Consider the following 18,721-nt stretch of genomic DNA (forward strand, 5'->3'; position numbering starts at 1 on the left):
TGCGTTTCGCTCGCACAGCGAGGCCAGGACAAGTGTGCGAAAAGCCGAGAGGGCGCCGTTCCAAGCGAAAGAAAACGAAGGCGTGTGCGCTCGCGCTCGCGGGGAGCCCACGAGAGCGGAGGATCGCCACACAAAGAGTGCGCAAAACACACAAACAGCCGGATTGCAATAATGGATGCGTGTTGTACAAATACGATATCGGTTCGAGGGGGATGCAGGCCTAGCCACGTGACCCTTTCAAAAGGACTCGGAATATAACGAACACCCCCAATGGCGCAACCCCCACAAGGGGCACGCTCCGAGCTCGTGTCCTCTACCAGTTACCAGGGTTAACTTACAAGTCTATCGCTAATACGTGCTGGAATACGATTTTTCTTTTTCCCCGCTCCTTCTTTCATTCCCTGCCCGCAACATCACTTTTTTTTTTACTTCTTTCTTTCGTGTTGTCGAATCGTTGCTAGTTACCATGATGGGCAATCATTTTGTGTTACGGTGACGTATAGATTTCCGATCGGTTCACACGATTCCTGTTCGCATGATTATGGATATTAATCCGCGAATAGTTCCTGCATCGTTTAGTACAATGTACGTATTTAATGTTAGATAATAAAATCCATCGTATCGAACAAACTGTCAGAATTTATTCAGAGTGTGTACGTACAGTGTTGTTGTAAAAGTTAATTATTTTATACGGTAAGTGAACGAAATTTTTACGTTCATGTATAGCATAAATATAGGTATATAAATATGTAGCTCGCTTTAAAATTGAATAAACAGTAAATTTGTTGATGTATGACGCTTAATAGTGATCGATGACCAAAGCTTAATAAGCAATGAAAAAAACTCGATATTATTGATAAAATATATATGTCATGATGATATTACTCTTTGTATAAAAATTATAAAAAAAAAACTATGAATGCTTTTAATAATACTGCAATGTAAACTAGTAAATGCATCAAGAAGCATCTGAACGTCACTCAGATACTGCCCACAAGAAAATACAAAATTTACATAGCAGTGAACATGTTCACGTGTATACCACTTCAATTTTACTGCATATTTCTCATGAGCTCACAAGAATGCTGTCGCTCAAGCTACCTACACTTATAATTAGACTGTGAGTGTGTACGCAACTCCATAGCTTTAAAAACGAAACTAAGAGAATCGAACCTAAACACACCTTCTAAACACTTTACAATCGGTCGCATAAAGTAGGTAATATAATGTTTTCTCAGGAGACAAAAATATAATAAAATAATACACATTCTTAACTAAACTACTTAAATCTATATTGAGTGAAAATTTTATTCGAATAAAAATGTGGAACAAAATTTTATTCGCCACCAATGAATGAATATACTATCGAATAAAATTTATTCGGATAAAGTATGGTTCGCGCAAGAGTTTATCCGAATCGAAATGATATCGAACAACTTATTCGTATAAAAATAAGGAATCAATTCGAATAATGCTAAATGGTGGGCAGAATAGGCCAAGAGTTGGGAGGATCGTGGAAGAAACAGTTTGGTCAGTGTTACAAGCATGACTTTCATTCCGAGAAATACCGATCACGCTGTTCTCGATAAATCACCGGGACAATTAGTGAAAATGTACGGCGCGATTTGCGGCAACACGTCGGAAGTCCGTACTTAGGATACCGAACGACGGGGATCGGAGGCCGTGTAAAGACACGTGTCGAAATAAACCGCGTGCCTATAATAGCTTCTGAATTGCGCGTGCACGCCCTTTGCTATTCCGACCGTCTGTTTCGTGCACGCCCCATAGAGAACCTAGTCGATGGGGGGCCGAAACTACGTGACGTTTTTATCCTAGCGTGCTATCCACCACGCATGTCACCGATACCCTAATTTCTAACATCATTAGAGGAAAAATTCATGCGCAGATCAAAATTCGACGACTGAATTATACCCTGTGTCGTTGCAAACGTAATTATTATACAGAGAATTTCAGCTTTTTCTCATCAAACTTTCTAGTCTGAGCATATCGACGTATAAACAGGCAATCGGATACTTGCAAAAATTTGACCGAATCGTTGTATTGTAACAATTTGTTAGAAACAGAAATTAAACATTGATTTCTAATTTAATGCGGAAGAGGTGCTCGTAAATAATAGCTTCACTCGTTGATACAGATATTCCGAGACTATAATCGAATGAATACGCTATATCTGTCGAACCCAATAGAGTTTCACGATTTTATAACATTTTAATGAAATCGATTCATCGGATAATCAATTATCGTTGAATTATTTACATGGCGAATTTATAGCTAAGAATAATATAAGGTAAGATGAAGTAAATATAAGGGTCTGTGGACAGATCGTCGCGAAACTCGTGGACTAATTTCGACAGACTGATCGATAGTCGTTGGTGTGACAATCGGGGAATAAGTTGAAGCACGTCATTGGACAGCATTTTTATTTACACACCGGTACGCAAATTGACGTGTGAAGTACACACTTGTATCCGACAGTTCAGCCTTCGAAGCCAGTGACGCGAAGCAGCGCGTAAAACAAACTCACTGTCGATTGTTCGAAGGAAATCACATATAAATATTACAAATCAGACACATTGCCTGTGGTAGTATTAAATACTTACTACTTGACTAAAGGCAGTTATATATTTGACGAATGTAAATATGCGAAAATATGCATCAACGTGCACAGATGCAAATATGTAGAAGCATGTATAGAAATGTAGTAATATGTCAAATGTCAAGAATAAACTATATATTAATACATTTAAACGATACAAATTTCTTTCATTCAAATTTTCTTTCATTATCCGTGCTGAAAAAATGGAATTTTTATAGATATTCAAAATTTACTTATAAGATTTATAGTTCCACGTTACATGATATCGATTTACCGTTATTTGTTTCAAATAAAGCGTTGTATAATACGATGCAGATGTTACAGGAGAACCACCTGTGTAATTTTTGCATGGAGATAGCGGATTGCACAAAAATTGTACAGGTTTGATTTAATTGAATTAATTCGGTCATCTGGCTCAATAAATAGGAAAAATCATTTTCCAGAGTCAGCGTTAAATCCGACAAAGTCAGCACTCCCGGGGCATTGCAATCCTATAGATTTTCAATTACTGCAAACGTTTCGGTGAATGATTTTTTAAAACAACCACGAAAATTTACGACGAAAAGACGATGATAATTGAGATAAAAAGTTCCTAGCTGTTTACTAAATCGTTTTTAATGTGTTTCAAGTAAAGTTGAATTCGATGCGAAATTTAATATTCGGTAAATGTGAACGACTAGAAATACTTTGAATGGACTCGGCATTCAATGTTTTTTTTTATGTCCCATGTTTTGGGGTTTGCTTACAACCCCTTTGCTGTTTTCGTGTCACCTGCTACGTTACCGGTTCAGTGTAGAGAAAGACTACAACGCCAGTGAAACAGTAGAATGTAGAGGGCGTAATAAAACCTCTGAGTGGTCGATACAACAGAACATGTGATGGAAAGTCTCGTAAGGTACCAGATGCCAGCACCGATGATATACAGAATAGACGTGACATTCAATGCTGTTTTGTATCCCACGGCTATAGTCTATACTACAATTTAGTCAATGGTTTTTACCATTATACGTTAAGTTTATCATATGTTGGCAAGGAATAAATACAGAGCTTTACTGCAGATAAAAAGTAACTCCCTTGTTATTTAATATCGTAATAGTTATAATTTCAATATTTTATTTTTTTAATAACCTTGAATACATCTTAATCATTTTAAAAATCAAAGCTTTAAATGTTTTTTCCAAAGAATTTATTTTATTCCTCGCCAATGATATTAATTTCGCCAATGAAATTTAAATAATGATTAAAGGAGATAATCAAGTTCATTTAAAAACATTCGCTATAAAGAATGTTCATTAAAATATAATTATTAATTATCATAATAGTTTAAAGCCTATTGTGTATTATTATAGTCACCTAAATTCTCTAAAAATTACTTTTTATCAACATTAAAGGAAATAGACATATCTTCGCTTATTACCAAAGGATAAATAATTAGTTAACTTTCATTAATGGATAAACACCTGTATGAAATATGCCAATCAAACAGACGATAAATCAAACAGCGTGAAGTATATGAAATACAAACAATCGAGTATATCGAAACGTAATGAGCCCCAGGAAAACTCGGTCGAATGTCTATCAGATTTGCATAAAGATTCTGAAAGCGAAACATTTGCCCCAAAATGCAAATTCTATGGTCGTGGTTAAAGTGGGAAATCGGAGGAAAAAAACGGTGGTTCGCGAAAGAACGGATTCACCAATCTATAATGAAGTAAAATTGGAAAATGTCGTTCTCACGAAACTTTTATCGATTTCATCTATTAAACTTTTTAACTGTTACAGTATTTCGTGTTCGATCTTTTTTGCAACTTAAACGAACTTTTAAGCACTAAAATTACGATAGCTGTATATCTGAAGGGTTATTTACGTCTCAAGTTTCATGGAAGTACGACTTTCGAAGTTGCTCTCGTTTGGGATCAACCAGGTGATATTTAGTTCCTTGAGTTTCTCGATTCATCTTAGTTCCCCGTTATCCTATTTTAATTTTTAATTTATTATATTGGAAAAGAGGCAGTGGCATAATAAATTTATCGACCTGAACAGATCATCAATATTATCACAAATGGGCAATGCTGACAAATCCAAAGGATGTTTCTGCGGGACCGAAAGGTTACGTCAAATGTAATATCGCGATTAATGTGAAAGGAGAGAAATTGAAAGTACATCCGGATACAGAGGGCGAGGACGACATCGAAGGGTAATTTTCACTCCAAAATACTTTAACACGTAATATCACTTATTAATTGTATGATATTAAGAATTTCCAAATTGAAGATCTTGAGACATTTTACGCCTTCAGAATCAAATTGAAAAGTAGCAAACTCCTTTATGACATTAACATGAAATCGATATTCTACCTGACGGGCGTCTTTAATCTAAATCCATTAAAATACGCTCTGATATCTGCATGAAATTTGTATTTAAACTTGAACATTATAGATCATAAAATTCACAAATTTTAAATATAAGTAGCATCATCCGATAGGATTTCATTTAATAAAAATTTCTTTATCTGTGAATCTATAAAACTCGAAATATCAGCAAAGATGTTGGTCATATTTTTTTCTGTGGTTTCCAAATATTAAATGTTAGTCATATTTATTTCCTATATATCCATAAATCTAAGATATTGTACAACATTCATTCCCAATCTTCGAGCACTTCCCTATAAATTTATACGTTCCAACACCAACAATTTAACCCCTCGCTATACATCTGCATACATACTCGTATTGCGTTCTATTGCCTGTACGACAGAGAATAGAGACACATTCCAGTAGCCTTTTTAATGTAATAGGGTATTTGTGCGTGTTCCAAAATCGATTTGGGGTGGATTCGAATTCGGAGCACATTGGCTTGTCAGCCGATTAATGGAAAGCGAATAATTACAGGAACCTCTTGTTGCCTGTCGGTGGTGAATTTCTACCCTATAGGCAACGAGCGTGCTACATTTTTACGATTTATCGAGCTGACGGGTTACCAGATATGAGCAGCCTATGCGTAAAAAATGATTTCGAAAATATTAACCCGTTCGTGCAGATATCGTTCGCTGGAATGAAGGTAATTATTAATTGAAATCGCCATCGATAATTCAACTTTCCCTATTCATTAGTTTCAATCGTTTCAAGTCTTACCTTTCTAATTACCAACTGCGTACGCATATGTTTTCAGCCGATTTACCATTTGACTTTGATCATAGAAATTCGAAATGTAAAATAGAACACGATGACGCTTATAGAATGACCCTTTTGTTTCATTTCGACAACGTTTTCAGGAAACGACGAGCGAAGCATGGCAAACCTACAGGCCGCGATTTAATGAAAAGATTACGTTCAGAGAAATGTTCCCATCACTGTGTCAACGTGTCAGGATTGCTATCAAGCATCGTGTTAATAGCTGTCGAACGTGTGTCGTGGCTTCTTATATTCTCAACTTGAGCAAAATATCGAATTCTGGAGAGTATGGTAAATTCGTATGAGTATTATACATGCTATTGGAAATTCTTTTCTTCGAGTATCGAGAATCACGAGAAAAAGATTTCAAAGGATAATACAGCAGGAATACATATAACATCGAATCGAGATCGATAAATTAAACGACAGAATATCGTACGTAAACGAAATTCAAATAAGCAGTTGCCATCGAAACGTTGATTAACGTTTGTTTGTTACCTCTGTGTTTGTTCTGTTCTATTCGTACTTTAACTTCTTCCACCCTTTTTTTCGTGAACAGCTAACTCGCCTGCATTTAATATAACCAACGTCGTGTAACGTTAGTTCGATTCGATATAGTACGACATATTCTTTTTCTTTTTTAATTCACATTCGTTCTTCCATTACCAATACCATACCGATGTTATAAATTGAAAAATGGATTGAAATATACTATAGATCAAATTTTCGTTTAAATTTTTGAAACAAAGGATTATTAATATCACAAATTTTTTGTATATAGTCATAATATGTGACTATATACATTTTAATTGTGTAAGCAATAAAATGGGATTGTAATGAATATCATTCAATCTACAATATGATACGAAATTTTTCCAAATTTTTTTTTTAAGATCACAGAAGACAAAATAACCTGATATATTGCTAGATGTTACTTTTATCAGGTTTCCTACCGACCTTTGGGCCATCGTTCCTACACTTTTATGGGTCCGGGACTACAGAAAGGAACAGCTGTTTTGGCAAGTGCTCGATAGCCCTTCCTTTTTATCGCGGTAGAGTTCTTCTCTCCTTAAAAACTGAAATGGATGACTCAGAAACAACAACGGCTGGAATCAGTGCTGAAAGAGAGCTCGCGGCTCCTATTATCGAGGTACATCTGCAGTGATCATTCTTTCTTTTGTACATTAATTTCTATTACTATCTGATTATTTTATAAGAGCAGAATTTCAAATCTCGAAAATTTTAAATCTTTTAATTAGGCGTCGACAAATCTCAAGTTTGCAATGCTCAATGTTATAGCATTAGATTTCAGTCCTTTTAACTATATACAATGAAAAATGGGAAGGAAGGGTTTAAATGTAAGATAATAAGGAGAAACGGGCCGTCTCTGATATATATATTATATAAAACCTTCTGTGCTTATATAAAAGTATGATTCCTTAGACAAAATTTGCGCTATAAATAGATTTTTCAGAATTGGAAATCAATAAATAAGATAAAACGACAGTTTGTGTGTTATTAATAAATATTAATTCACCGTCACGCTTCATTCAGCGTGTAGCAAGAGTGAGCGCTTAATAATTTATACAATAACCCGACGTAATAACATTTCATTGATTTAACTACCTGTTTACGTGATTCTACATTGGTATGATGGTTGCTTTTGTTATAGCGAATTCATGAACATTTTCTTGTAGGACGATATTTTATGATATTTGCAAGGAATAGTTTAACAACTTTACAATGTCTTAAGTTCTTTGTATCTGTTAAATGTTTAAGGATTAGGTTAAAAATTCCAAACTCTGCTTGAAATACCTTTTCATCTTTTGTCTAAATTGACAACCACTAACTATCGGATCGTTTCTTTTTTCAAAGAGAAGCTTGTGGAAGACGGAAGAATATTACCTGGTCACTGTGTTATACGATATAAGTATGATCGATCGGGGAAAATTTTGGACGAAATCGATAAGCTTCGAGGTTAGCCTCGGGAATGCCGGTAACAGACAATTTGCTCGCAGCCAATGCTTTGAGGACAATAACGATGGTATTGGATTCTTGTGTATACTTTCTTCAACCACTCTTTACGAATGATCGAAATATGGGACCCGCCACTCGAACTTCCATAACGAAACTACGTTTCCACTCTCCAATTACTTGTTAATACGAACGACAAGTTACGCTATGTACGGTTGCCCTATGTAAAATATGATCAATTTTCAACAGGAAACCAGATGCCAGACCGTAAACCGGAGTTCGAAAGCGAGACCCTGCCACGATTGACTGGAACATTGGATGGCAAATATAATTACGTGCCTCTTGGCTCGCGAAAACCCTGCCTCTACGTTAGATCTTGGTGGCCGAATCTCGATTGGCGAATGCACAACAGTAACAGCTTAGCTTTCATCGCCGATTTCCTAGTGAGCTTCGTTTGTTCTTCGATATCAAAAGGAAATTAAGCTGGATAAATCGTAAATGCTCTATTAAATTCGACTTATTCCTTCGATGTAGGTCAAGTTACCTACTTCCAAACTTTTCTAAACACCTGTCATTCTATCAACGAAACTTTATCTAAGAACTTTCGCAACCTGGCCATTCGTTCGCATTAATTTCTCAATAAGTCAGTGTACGTGCTAAAATTACAAATCGCGATTAATATGAGAGCGTCGTAACGGCCAACCGAAAAGTTCTTTCATTCGAAAGAAATATTTTATATATCCTGGAGTCGAGTTCTCACGATGGTAGCGGGAAACGAGCAAGTTTGTTTCCAAACTAGAACAGCGATACCAGAATAATTTTAATTTGCCACGACAGGAGCAAAAGTTGGAACAACTAGAGGACATGGTCGAGCTCCAACATCCAGACACTTACAAATTCTACAACGAGACGATTCGTACCATGAAGAGCCATTGCATACATTATTTGCATACATTAGACACGGGGCGATACGATGACGAAGGTGGCACCACGAAGCTCGATCGCCATCGCGTGAATCTATGCCATAAAGAGATCGAGAATATCCTAAAGAGGATCAAGATCAACGGCGAACTTCCCAGTAATCACTACACGAGAATCGCAATGGCACATGCGTATCAGTATCTGGCTAAAGTGAAAAAGCTACGGGAAGACGTGAGTTGTATTTCATGTTTCTCCGTCACGAACATTTTCTATTTCTGGAACAATTGGCAAATCGAATAACTATTTTTACTTCATTGACAACCGCTTATGTTCTTATGGAAATATCATCGAATTGCTTTCAATTCCATATTGTAGTTTCAAGTAATTATTTAAAATAACTCACAGTGGTTATGAATATCTTGGAGACGAATGAAGATGAAACTATCGCTCTAGATATGTTTAATCTACGAAAAGACGTCTCTTCGAAGTACCTAGGTAACCTAGTTACTAATGAAATGTGAATATTTTTATCGTCGATATAAAGATTAGGAAGAAATTAATCTTGATTCCGATTACATTTGTGATTCTGTAGACTATTAAGTTCCTACGACATTTTTTACTTTCCTATTTACTTGGAAAATTTTTTAAATTCTTTAACCTCCACTTTCCTCCATTCGACATAAACATTCCCCGGTCTACTTACAAATCTTACCAGGTCTATATGTATTCAATTTACATCTTCGCTGTAGAGAGACGGAAAGGAGAAGTTTTAAACACTTCAATGAGACGGTAAAAGCTTTACGCTGACTTTTTCCCTTTACCAGCTTGTTTCGGACAAACACAAGAAACTAATCCTCGGAGAACAAGGAACAAAGTTGCTTCTAAATTTGCATATCTTTTTTCCTCGTGATCTTGTGTCTCTTCTCTCGCGAAGAATTTTCCATGGAGAACGCAAGATAACGACGCGCTGCCCTTTCTACTCATAGACATTGCAAACCGTCATGAAATATTTAAATACGAGCGTCCTCCTTGTTCCGCGTACCTCCATGGAAAATTTATTTTACCGTGAGCAACGCAAGACTTCTTACAAATTTACCAGCCCCAGCATGGCCTACCTGACGTTTTCATTTGGATGATAGCCGGCTCGAAACGAGTGGCGTACGCACGATTTCCAGCCGAACGAATTATTTATTCAGAAGAAATGACCGAAAGGGGATCATTATGCGGTCAGAGGGTTGACGTATTTTTGGTACATCCACGGGATGAGGAAGGTGCCGATTACATGGCCTGCAAGCTTGAACTCTTCCTGTGGCTTGGAAACGCCGAGTATATAGGAGCTTGTTGGGCCTCGATTCCACCCGGTTACAAGGTGGACCATAAGAGAAACATTGATTCGTTTCCCAAATATTTGGAGTACACACGTTCCACGGTATGAAAATTTCTCGTTGGTGAGAATTTCAGAGCAAGGTCAAGTTTAGACGCGTCTCGTTTCGTAGCTTGAGCCAGGGGCTTTAATTAATCCCTGGCATTCAAGAAACGCCAGGCAAAAACGAGGGTATATTTTTCTTTGCCAAGAATACCTTCTTTTCCTTCCTTTCTAATTGCCATGTCACGCACTGGGTTACATTCATAATTTCCAATATTAACGACGGTTTATCTACTCTTCTCTTTGATAATTAACATTCCTTCGTTTTATTCCTTTTGTCGAGAGTTTTATTTGAGTCAAGGAAGTTTTTTGACGTTGATGTGATGAAATGCAATTTAGTATCGAATACTTTCATTACACTAGAGAAATTTAAACAATCGAAACGGCACGCATTCCTGACAACTACAACGCGAAATTGAAATTTTAATTTTCGCCGCAATGCATTCCCCGAGCGCACACACCTTTTACACGGAATTGAGTATGCGTTAAATTATTATCGCTTGACATCATAAATTCAACGCGTTTTTTCTTAAAAAGCTTTCTTCTCCTAACGAACGAGTTACTCTTTGAATGCATTGTATCCAAATGTAATAAAACATTTCGAAATCATTAATTTACGTGACATAAATCTATAGAGAAATAATTTGAGCGTTCCGATAATATAAATGAATTGAGACAAACAATGTATTAAATGTTGTAGTATATCCGCTACGTTACAAAATATAGTATATTATCAAATACACTATGCATCACTGTGCATTCAACCTACAACAAAAGGTGCCAATATCATCAATCTTTCCATCGAGATTCACATCAACGAACAATCAAAATGTCCTGATCGAAGAATCCAGGCTTTAGTAGCTATTATTTTTTTCTTAATTTAAGCGTCACCTGAAACGAGATTCAACGACTCAAAAATCAAACTTGACGTTGATCCATCTTAAAGATCTAACTATTCCACAGACGCATTAATGTAATATCGTCGGAAATATTTCGAACGAAACGTTAAAATGAGTTTGTCATCGGTTGCGTTGCAGACATTTCAGTTGCGAGCTCACATATTCCAAGGTCGCTTTGATCCTGGCATGGATGCATCCGGTTTATTGGATCCGATCGTGCGTGTCACGTTTCACGGTTACACGGCCTCCACCAGAGTAAGTTTCGTGTCGATAATTCACCCACGCTTCCTGAGGTGACTCGCGAACTCGTCGCGTTATTATTACCGCGGAGATTTCCGCGGTTCCATTCCTCGAAGGTTCCCCGTTATTTGTAAATGGATTTCCACGGAAGTCGCTGGCAATCTGTTCCACGAGCAGCGATTTAGATTTCTTTCGATTTTCTATCTCAAACGTCCGTTTAAATATTTCAAGGATTGGCACTTTTCAAACTTCGAATCGTAAGAGGAAATTCCTCGGTTTCTGAAAAGGTACTTCAGGGGATTGAAAGTATTCGAAATTTTCCAGATTATTAAGCAGACACTGGATCCGTTCTGGGATCAAACTTTGATACTACCGCCGAGAACTATTTATGGGACGAAAGAGTACATTAAATCAAATCCGCCTAAAGCGATTTTGCAAGTGTACGATGAGGATATATGCGTAAGTGAAATGCTTTTTTAAATTCATAGAAGTAAATTTCTAGGCTGTATTTCCCAATGGTACTGAGATAAAATTTGATAGGTGGCACAGGGAGAAGGGGATGGTCCGGAATATCAAATCTTGCAAAGTATATCTGATGTTTAATCATATGCGATTTTCGATATGGCAGTGATTTATAAATTGATAGAAGCTCTAAGTGGTTCACCCTGAAATCATGTCGAATCGAAATTTACAGGGCTTCAAGGAGTTCTGCGGGAGATGCACAACTATCCCATTAGTTAAGCTGGCGGAGGAAACTTACTCGCCGCCTAATTTCCCTCCGAAACTCGAGTGGTACAAATTTAAATCGCAAAGGGATTTCAGCGGCTCGGTGCTCGCTGCTTTCGAGCTCATAGAGGTAAGAGAGGTAATACTGATCGATATTCGACTCGTAAGAGAGACAGAGAGAGAGAGAGAGAATCTTTGCCGCCTCCGCGCTAATGAACTTTTCTGTCATCTTACGCGCGGATTGATTACGAAATTAATATCCGTCTCCCACGCGCGCTATCCATTCTATTCATAAATGCAAACGTAGATCGGAATACAAAGGTTAAGTCACAAAAATGACGTTGTCGCATGAATATAAATGAAATTCGACGATTGATAGTTCTTCAGAATATTTAATTACGAACGATGAAATGAACTGGTACAAATCCTATTTTAAGAGTTTAACACGTACAAAATGTTAAACTTTATCATTTTTTCAATAAATATAATATTCAATAAATATAATATTGTGGTTGGCATGACAGTAGCAATAAACTTATTAAATCACCTTTAGAATTAAAGAACAGTTTAACGGTTTATTCTACGTTTAATAGCCCACGAAATATTAATGACACGAGTACAACTATGTATTATTTCAGACGATGGACGACAAGTCTGTGGACAAAATTATAGACTCCTCAATGCAAGACGTCATTTACAACATACCGGAAGACATCAGGCCAAAAATGACGAGTTACAGGCTTGAAGTTATATTTTGGGGCGTACGAGACATGAAGAAGATTAATTGCATGCCAGTGTTAAACCCTCAGATTGTTATAGAGTGTGCCGCCGTTCAAGTCAAGTCAGAAGTGATGGAGAATGCCAAGAAATTCAGTAACTACAAGCAGACATATGTTGTCGTCGAACTGGTAACGTTTCAAACATTTTTCATTATCGTCGTACAAGTATTATTTTAACGTTAAGGAAATATCTAATTCGATTCAAATGTACCGACATACTCGTATGTGTATGTACAATGTACGCATTATATATACGTTAATATATGAAAATTCTCTAAGGACATGCCAGAGCTCGATATCTATTATCCCTGCATCACAATAAAAGCTTACGACTCACGAGGATTTGGATGCTTCAAATACGTCGGGATTTGCATAATACCCAGCGTTTACGTCTTTCTCGAGCAATTAATAACAGAGGAGGATTACGACGCGCGTATACACGGCACCAAATCGATTTTGAAATCTCCATGGACTAAAAGACAATCTGTCACGATTTGTAAGTTTCTTCTTACGAATCTAAAAATGCAAAATATTGTTGAAATAACGTTCGTTGAAATATAAAACGTGGAGCACGAGCGATTCCTTGCGTGAAATATCAACGTCCAATGACGTTGGTATGCCTCATCGTATACCATAGACCATATACCATAGATTCAGAGAAAATGTACGCCAACTTCGGAGGCATTTCAGGTGGTTATTAAATATTTGATCGCGGTCGGTTTCAACGGAAGTTAATAATACCATGGAAAATGTGGTTCCACACCGCACGCAATAGAAAACTTTGTTAATTAAAGTTCTACGAAATGTTTATACGCTACGAACAAATGTTTTTTACCCCTCGAGGAACATGAGCTCGAGCATTATCCGGCTGGAAATTGAGATTAACTTGCTTCTAGTTATTAGTGAATTTCGTCCCTTATTCAAAATCTAGTTTATCAATCCATTCGAAGATACAGCTGTATCAGAGAAAGATCCTTAAAAATGAAATTCTTTTATTTATACGTGCGTCTAATATTCATCGATTGATATTATTTCTGAAATCTTACAAGTTCTCTACACGGTAGCAAATTTGATAATGAAATAAATAAAGCGTTCCAAGTGAATATTACAAATTACCAGTCGCTAAAGTATCGAAATAAAAATTGAAATAAAAGATACTACTGTACTAGGGTGTTGTATCCATGATAAACATAAACGTTATTTCCTATGGTGATGGCTCTTAAGGTTTACAAATCTCATTCTTAAAAACTCATTTCATATGATAATGTTATCCTTAAGCACCTTTGCCGATCGATTACGATCCATTGAAAGAAGACGAGAACAAGGAGTTGATACCGTACAAGAAGATGTACAAGAAGAAATCATGGATTAGGAAAATATTACGGTCCTTAAAGAAGATTTTCGCGCATGTGATACCAAGAAGAAAAAAGAAGAAGAAAATTGACTACAAGCCAGAAGAGGATCAGTCTCTCGACTGGTGGAGTAAATACTTCGCTTCCATGGAGGTAGGACGAACGAGGGTCGATCACGCGAGTAACTCGATGTATGTAAATTTCCACGGATCTCTGTTAAGCAAAACATGGCGTTTCCAGGAGGAAAGAAGCAGAGAGCTAGGCAGCTTGTCACCAGGTGATCAGAAGCTCGTGACGACGTTCAAGGTACCTACGCTTTAGCGCATTTTCACCAGCTCAGCTGTCTCATTAGACGGGAAACAGGTATACAACGGAGAACTGGAGATGCAACCGCAATTCGCCGGCTTTCAGGATCGTCTGAGATCGTTCGAACTATGGAAGGGGAAGAAAAGCGAGGATCCCGACTACGATACAGACAATTACGTTGGAAAGTTCAAGGTTTATCTCGAATCTAGCGGTTAAAATATCTCTGCAATCTGCATATACATAGTAAAGCAGGGTTACTCGAATCACTTATACCTCAATCTTAAAATTGAATCTTGAATTTTGCATAGAACAATCAAACTTGTACGTTACAGGATATCATTTAGTTTTAATGTAATAATGAAAATTGATCATGTAAATCTTACGTAAAAGTAACGATGTTTGACGTTCATTCAAAGAAATATGAACATTGCTATAACCTAATATTGGGATAAAATATCCATTTATAAAATATAATCCATTAATAAAATTATAACATCTACTGACAGGGACGCATTTGTGTATATCACTGGCCGCACCCGAACAACTTGCCCTGCAAAACGAAAAGCGGCAGAAACGCGGCTAATGGTCTGTATGGCGATTATCCACAATCGGATCCCATCAAATTTCTGGTCAGACTTTACGTCGTGAAAGGTGTGCGAGACACGACGTTTTATGACGTTTACATGGCGTGATAAACTAATGAGAATGAATCGATTTCACCCATAGGTATCGACTTGCAGCCTAGCGATCCCCTCAGCGGAAAATCTGACCCGTATCTGTGCGTCAAGCTTGGAAAAACGTTTATCAATGATAAAAAGAATTACATACCGAATCAGCTAAATCCCATTTTCGGACGGTACGATAGCACTTTAATTTCGTTAACTCCCTGTTGACCGTTGCATTTTCCACGTCGCATAATTCTTTTATCCACTTTCCACGGTAGATTACATGTGATTCGCTTTGATAGCGCTCGTTCAAAAGCCATTCACTTTTCTAATTTTCAGTCAAAGCAACATTATTGAATCTATCGCGATTAACATTATAGAATTCTCTTTCCCTCTTTTTTGGGAGAAATATTAAAACATTGAATAAAGTACTAGATATTAAAATAATTTCGACTTGTCAATTCATTAATATTATTAAATAGTAAATTATTGTGTAAGAGAACTCTGATTATAATACTATATATATGTTTCGTTTTAAGACACCCAATAGAACAGAGAATGCGTAAGGGCGTTAATGTCGAATAATTTATAGGCTCTTCGAGATAGAAGCCACTTTCCCTCAAGATTACATGATGATCATACAAGTATGGGACTACGATGCAACTACGACTGACGATTTAGTAGGACAGACGAAGATCGACTTGGAGAATCGGTTCTATAGCAGACACCGAGCTACTTGCGGTATTTCCAAGACGTACAACGAGGGAGGGTACAATAAGTGGAGAGACCGCGAGAGACCGACGCAGATACTCGAGCAACTTTGCAAAAGGAACAATCTCCCATTGCCGGAGTACCGGAAGCATTACGTGAGAATTGGGCGAAAAAGATTTCCATTCGTCAACGAGCAAGCGGAAAACGGTACATTTTAAAAATTAATCGTTTCGATCGGGAGGGAACTGTGTCGTCAGAATGAATTTCACTTTAGCGGTGATTGATGATTTCTATTCAGAGAGGCAAGAATGTATGGCACTGAACGTCCTTCATCAATGGCAAGATTTCCCTATTTGTGGCTGCGTCCTGGTGCCTGAACACGTCGAAAGACGCCCGCTTTTTAATGCCACCAGGCCAGGATTGGAGCAGGTTGTAAAAAAGACGAGTCTGTGCTTTTATCTACGGTAGAATTGTGACTAAGATTGAGTCGTTTAAGATAAAAAGCGAGTTTGGCTAAACTTTCGACAGCTGGCTGTCTTCTTCGAAGAAAAAGAATCATAAGACGTATACTTGGAGACTCGTCGTTAAAACTTATTATTTCTGATTTATTTTAATGAGAAATTTATGGTACTATATTTCATGGTTAGCATGATAGAAAAATATTTGACAGAAGAGACTGAGGTGCACTGTGAAAGAATTAATCTAGAATTGTCGGGAAGACGATATCGTCCGAATGTAACATTCAGAAATTAAACAATTTTTCAACTGCCTAAATACTCATCGAGCATTCTAAAAGCACGATTTGCATTCTCGAACGATGCTTCAGGGTAAATTGGAACTTTGGATCGACATGTTTCAATCTAACGAGCTTCCTCCGAAACCGGCAGTGAACATCAGTCCACCTGTACCAGAGGAATATGAAATCCGTGTGATCGTTTGGAACACCGAGGACGTGCCCCTCGTCGACAGCCAATTCCTTACCGGAGAAAAGTGTTCCGATATCTACGTGAAAGGGTGAATTTGAAAATTGCAGATAGCGGTGGCTATTTGAAGAATTTACTAGGAAATAGATGAGCTATTTTTGTATAAATCGCTATGATCAATTTTTCAGCTGGATTGTTTACGACGATTATCAAAGAACTGACATTCATTATAATTCCTTAACCGGAGAGGGCAATTTCAATTGGCGATTTATATTTCGCGTTATGTATTGCAAGGGTGAGCGCGTTATGATCGTACGCAAAAAGACATCCATCTTTGCTATAAGCGAAACCGAGGACAAACTGCCATGTAGATTACACCTGCAAGTTTGGGACAGCGATCATTTCTCTTCGGACGATTTTCTCGGTAAAACAAACGTTAGATTAATCGTCGTGTTTATCCATTAATCTGCTGCAGACGAATTTTCAATATCGCTGATGCATATACAAGCAAACATTTGAACACTTATCGTGGAAAACCTGTCTCGTATAACACGCATAGTATATCTATAGTAGAGTCTATAAATATTCGAATGTCTCGTAAGATTTTATGTATGTGTATCAGAAGGTTTCAAAGGTTCTGACACAATCGGTATGAATATTTTTATCTACTTTTAGGAGCATTAACGTTGGATTTAGCCAAGATGCCACGGGGAAGTCCAAATTCTAAAAACTGTACTTTAGAGCTACTCAATCCGAATCTACCAACGATCGATATGTTCAAAGTGACACGAATCAAAGCTTGGTGGCCATTGGAGCGTAGCGTGAACGCAGCCCAATACGTGCAGGCGGTGCGTATCATAAAAATCTAATGTTCATTAACATTCGAGGAAACAAACATTTACTTTACTCCATCGCAATTGTAACACTGTCTCCTTTTATAAATCAAGTCAATACCAAAGTCCTCATTAAAATGAAAGCTTTTAATCCCTTCTAAAATTATTCGCTGGGAATGTGTTCCTTCGCTAACGAACATCGCGAATATGCCCATTTACCTCGACCATTCTTCTTCGTTTATTTTCTTATTTTGAAGTTTATTTAGAAATATTCGTAAAACATCGAAGTAGGCTGACGTAATATATCGATATAGGGTAAAATTGAACTGGAAATATCAATATTGCAAGCGAAGGAGGCTGACGAGCAACCTGCGGGCAAAGGAAGGGATCCACCTCAAAATCTTCCTGCACCAAAGTATGACGATACTTAATTGAGATATACATACGGAACTCCACGTCAGTCGATAAAAAAAAAAGACACCTACAAGTAACGATGAAATATATCTTGTACCTTGCATGAAGGATGACCTACTTTGACAAAAATTTGAGCGAAATATGATTCGACGTTTATACAAGATTGATGTCGAGTTCTAATGAATTTCCAATAGTATTAGTTCTACTATATTTCCATGTCACTGTACCAGAGAATTTTTATTTATGCATTCATATAAATTTAATCCTTAAATGTATGGTCTTCCAGGTTATCCTGAAATATGTTAGAATTGTTAATTTATATCATACAAAACTATAGAAAAATTATTTCAAAAAATCATCTCCCGTACCGTTTCTTTGCAAAAATTTTTTTGCCAAATGACTACATAGTCATTTATTCATATACGTCAATATTCTAATCCTATCAATATGAATATATTCGAATATATTATTAAATGATAACACTATGCATTCAAAGATTACGTGCATATTCATAACAGTATAAAAATAACCGTAAAAATTAGAGAAATATTTAATTATTAACAAGAAACTGACTAGACGTGGTCAATCATTTATCATCCGTATAAAATTAGTAACCTCGGTTACATCGAAATAAAACCATATCATGATGAACGTATCAAAGTTAATTTCATGTTCAACCGCAAATTAAATTAGCGTATATATCGCTCGCTATCAAACTTAAATAGATTAATTTTCGATTTTGCCATCAATCTGTATAACTGC

General features: G+C 36.9%; 1 protein-coding gene across 1 annotated transcript; it reads left to right on the forward strand.

Moving 5' to 3' along the window:
• The first annotated feature begins 4,163 nt into the window (after nt 1–4,163).
• LOC117206260 (otoferlin-like) lies at nt 4,164–17,976 on the forward strand. Its single transcript, XM_033445428.1, is given in 25 exon segments — nt 4,164–4,328; nt 4,400–4,541; nt 4,661–4,814; nt 5,509–5,677; nt 5,892–6,081; nt 6,735–6,940; nt 7,666–7,836; nt 7,869–8,207; nt 8,602–8,916; nt 9,791–10,114; nt 11,149–11,265; nt 11,575–11,709; nt 11,945–12,106; nt 12,615–12,884; nt 13,035–13,251; nt 14,034–14,260; nt 14,471–14,605; nt 14,920–15,064; nt 15,140–15,269; nt 15,671–15,996; nt 16,088–16,218; nt 16,616–16,803; nt 16,901–17,136; nt 17,388–17,560; nt 17,860–17,976. Coding segments are annotated over 25 exon segments (4,884 nt in total).
• The last annotated feature ends 745 nt before the right edge of the window (nt 17,977–18,721 follow it).

The sequence above is a fragment of the Bombus bifarius genome, unplaced genomic scaffold (assembly GCF_011952205.1).
Source record: "Bombus bifarius isolate JDL3187 unplaced genomic scaffold, Bbif_JDL3187 scf7180000008000, whole genome shotgun sequence".
Classification (NCBI taxonomy): Eukaryota; Metazoa; Arthropoda; class Insecta; order Hymenoptera; family Apidae; genus Bombus; species Bombus bifarius.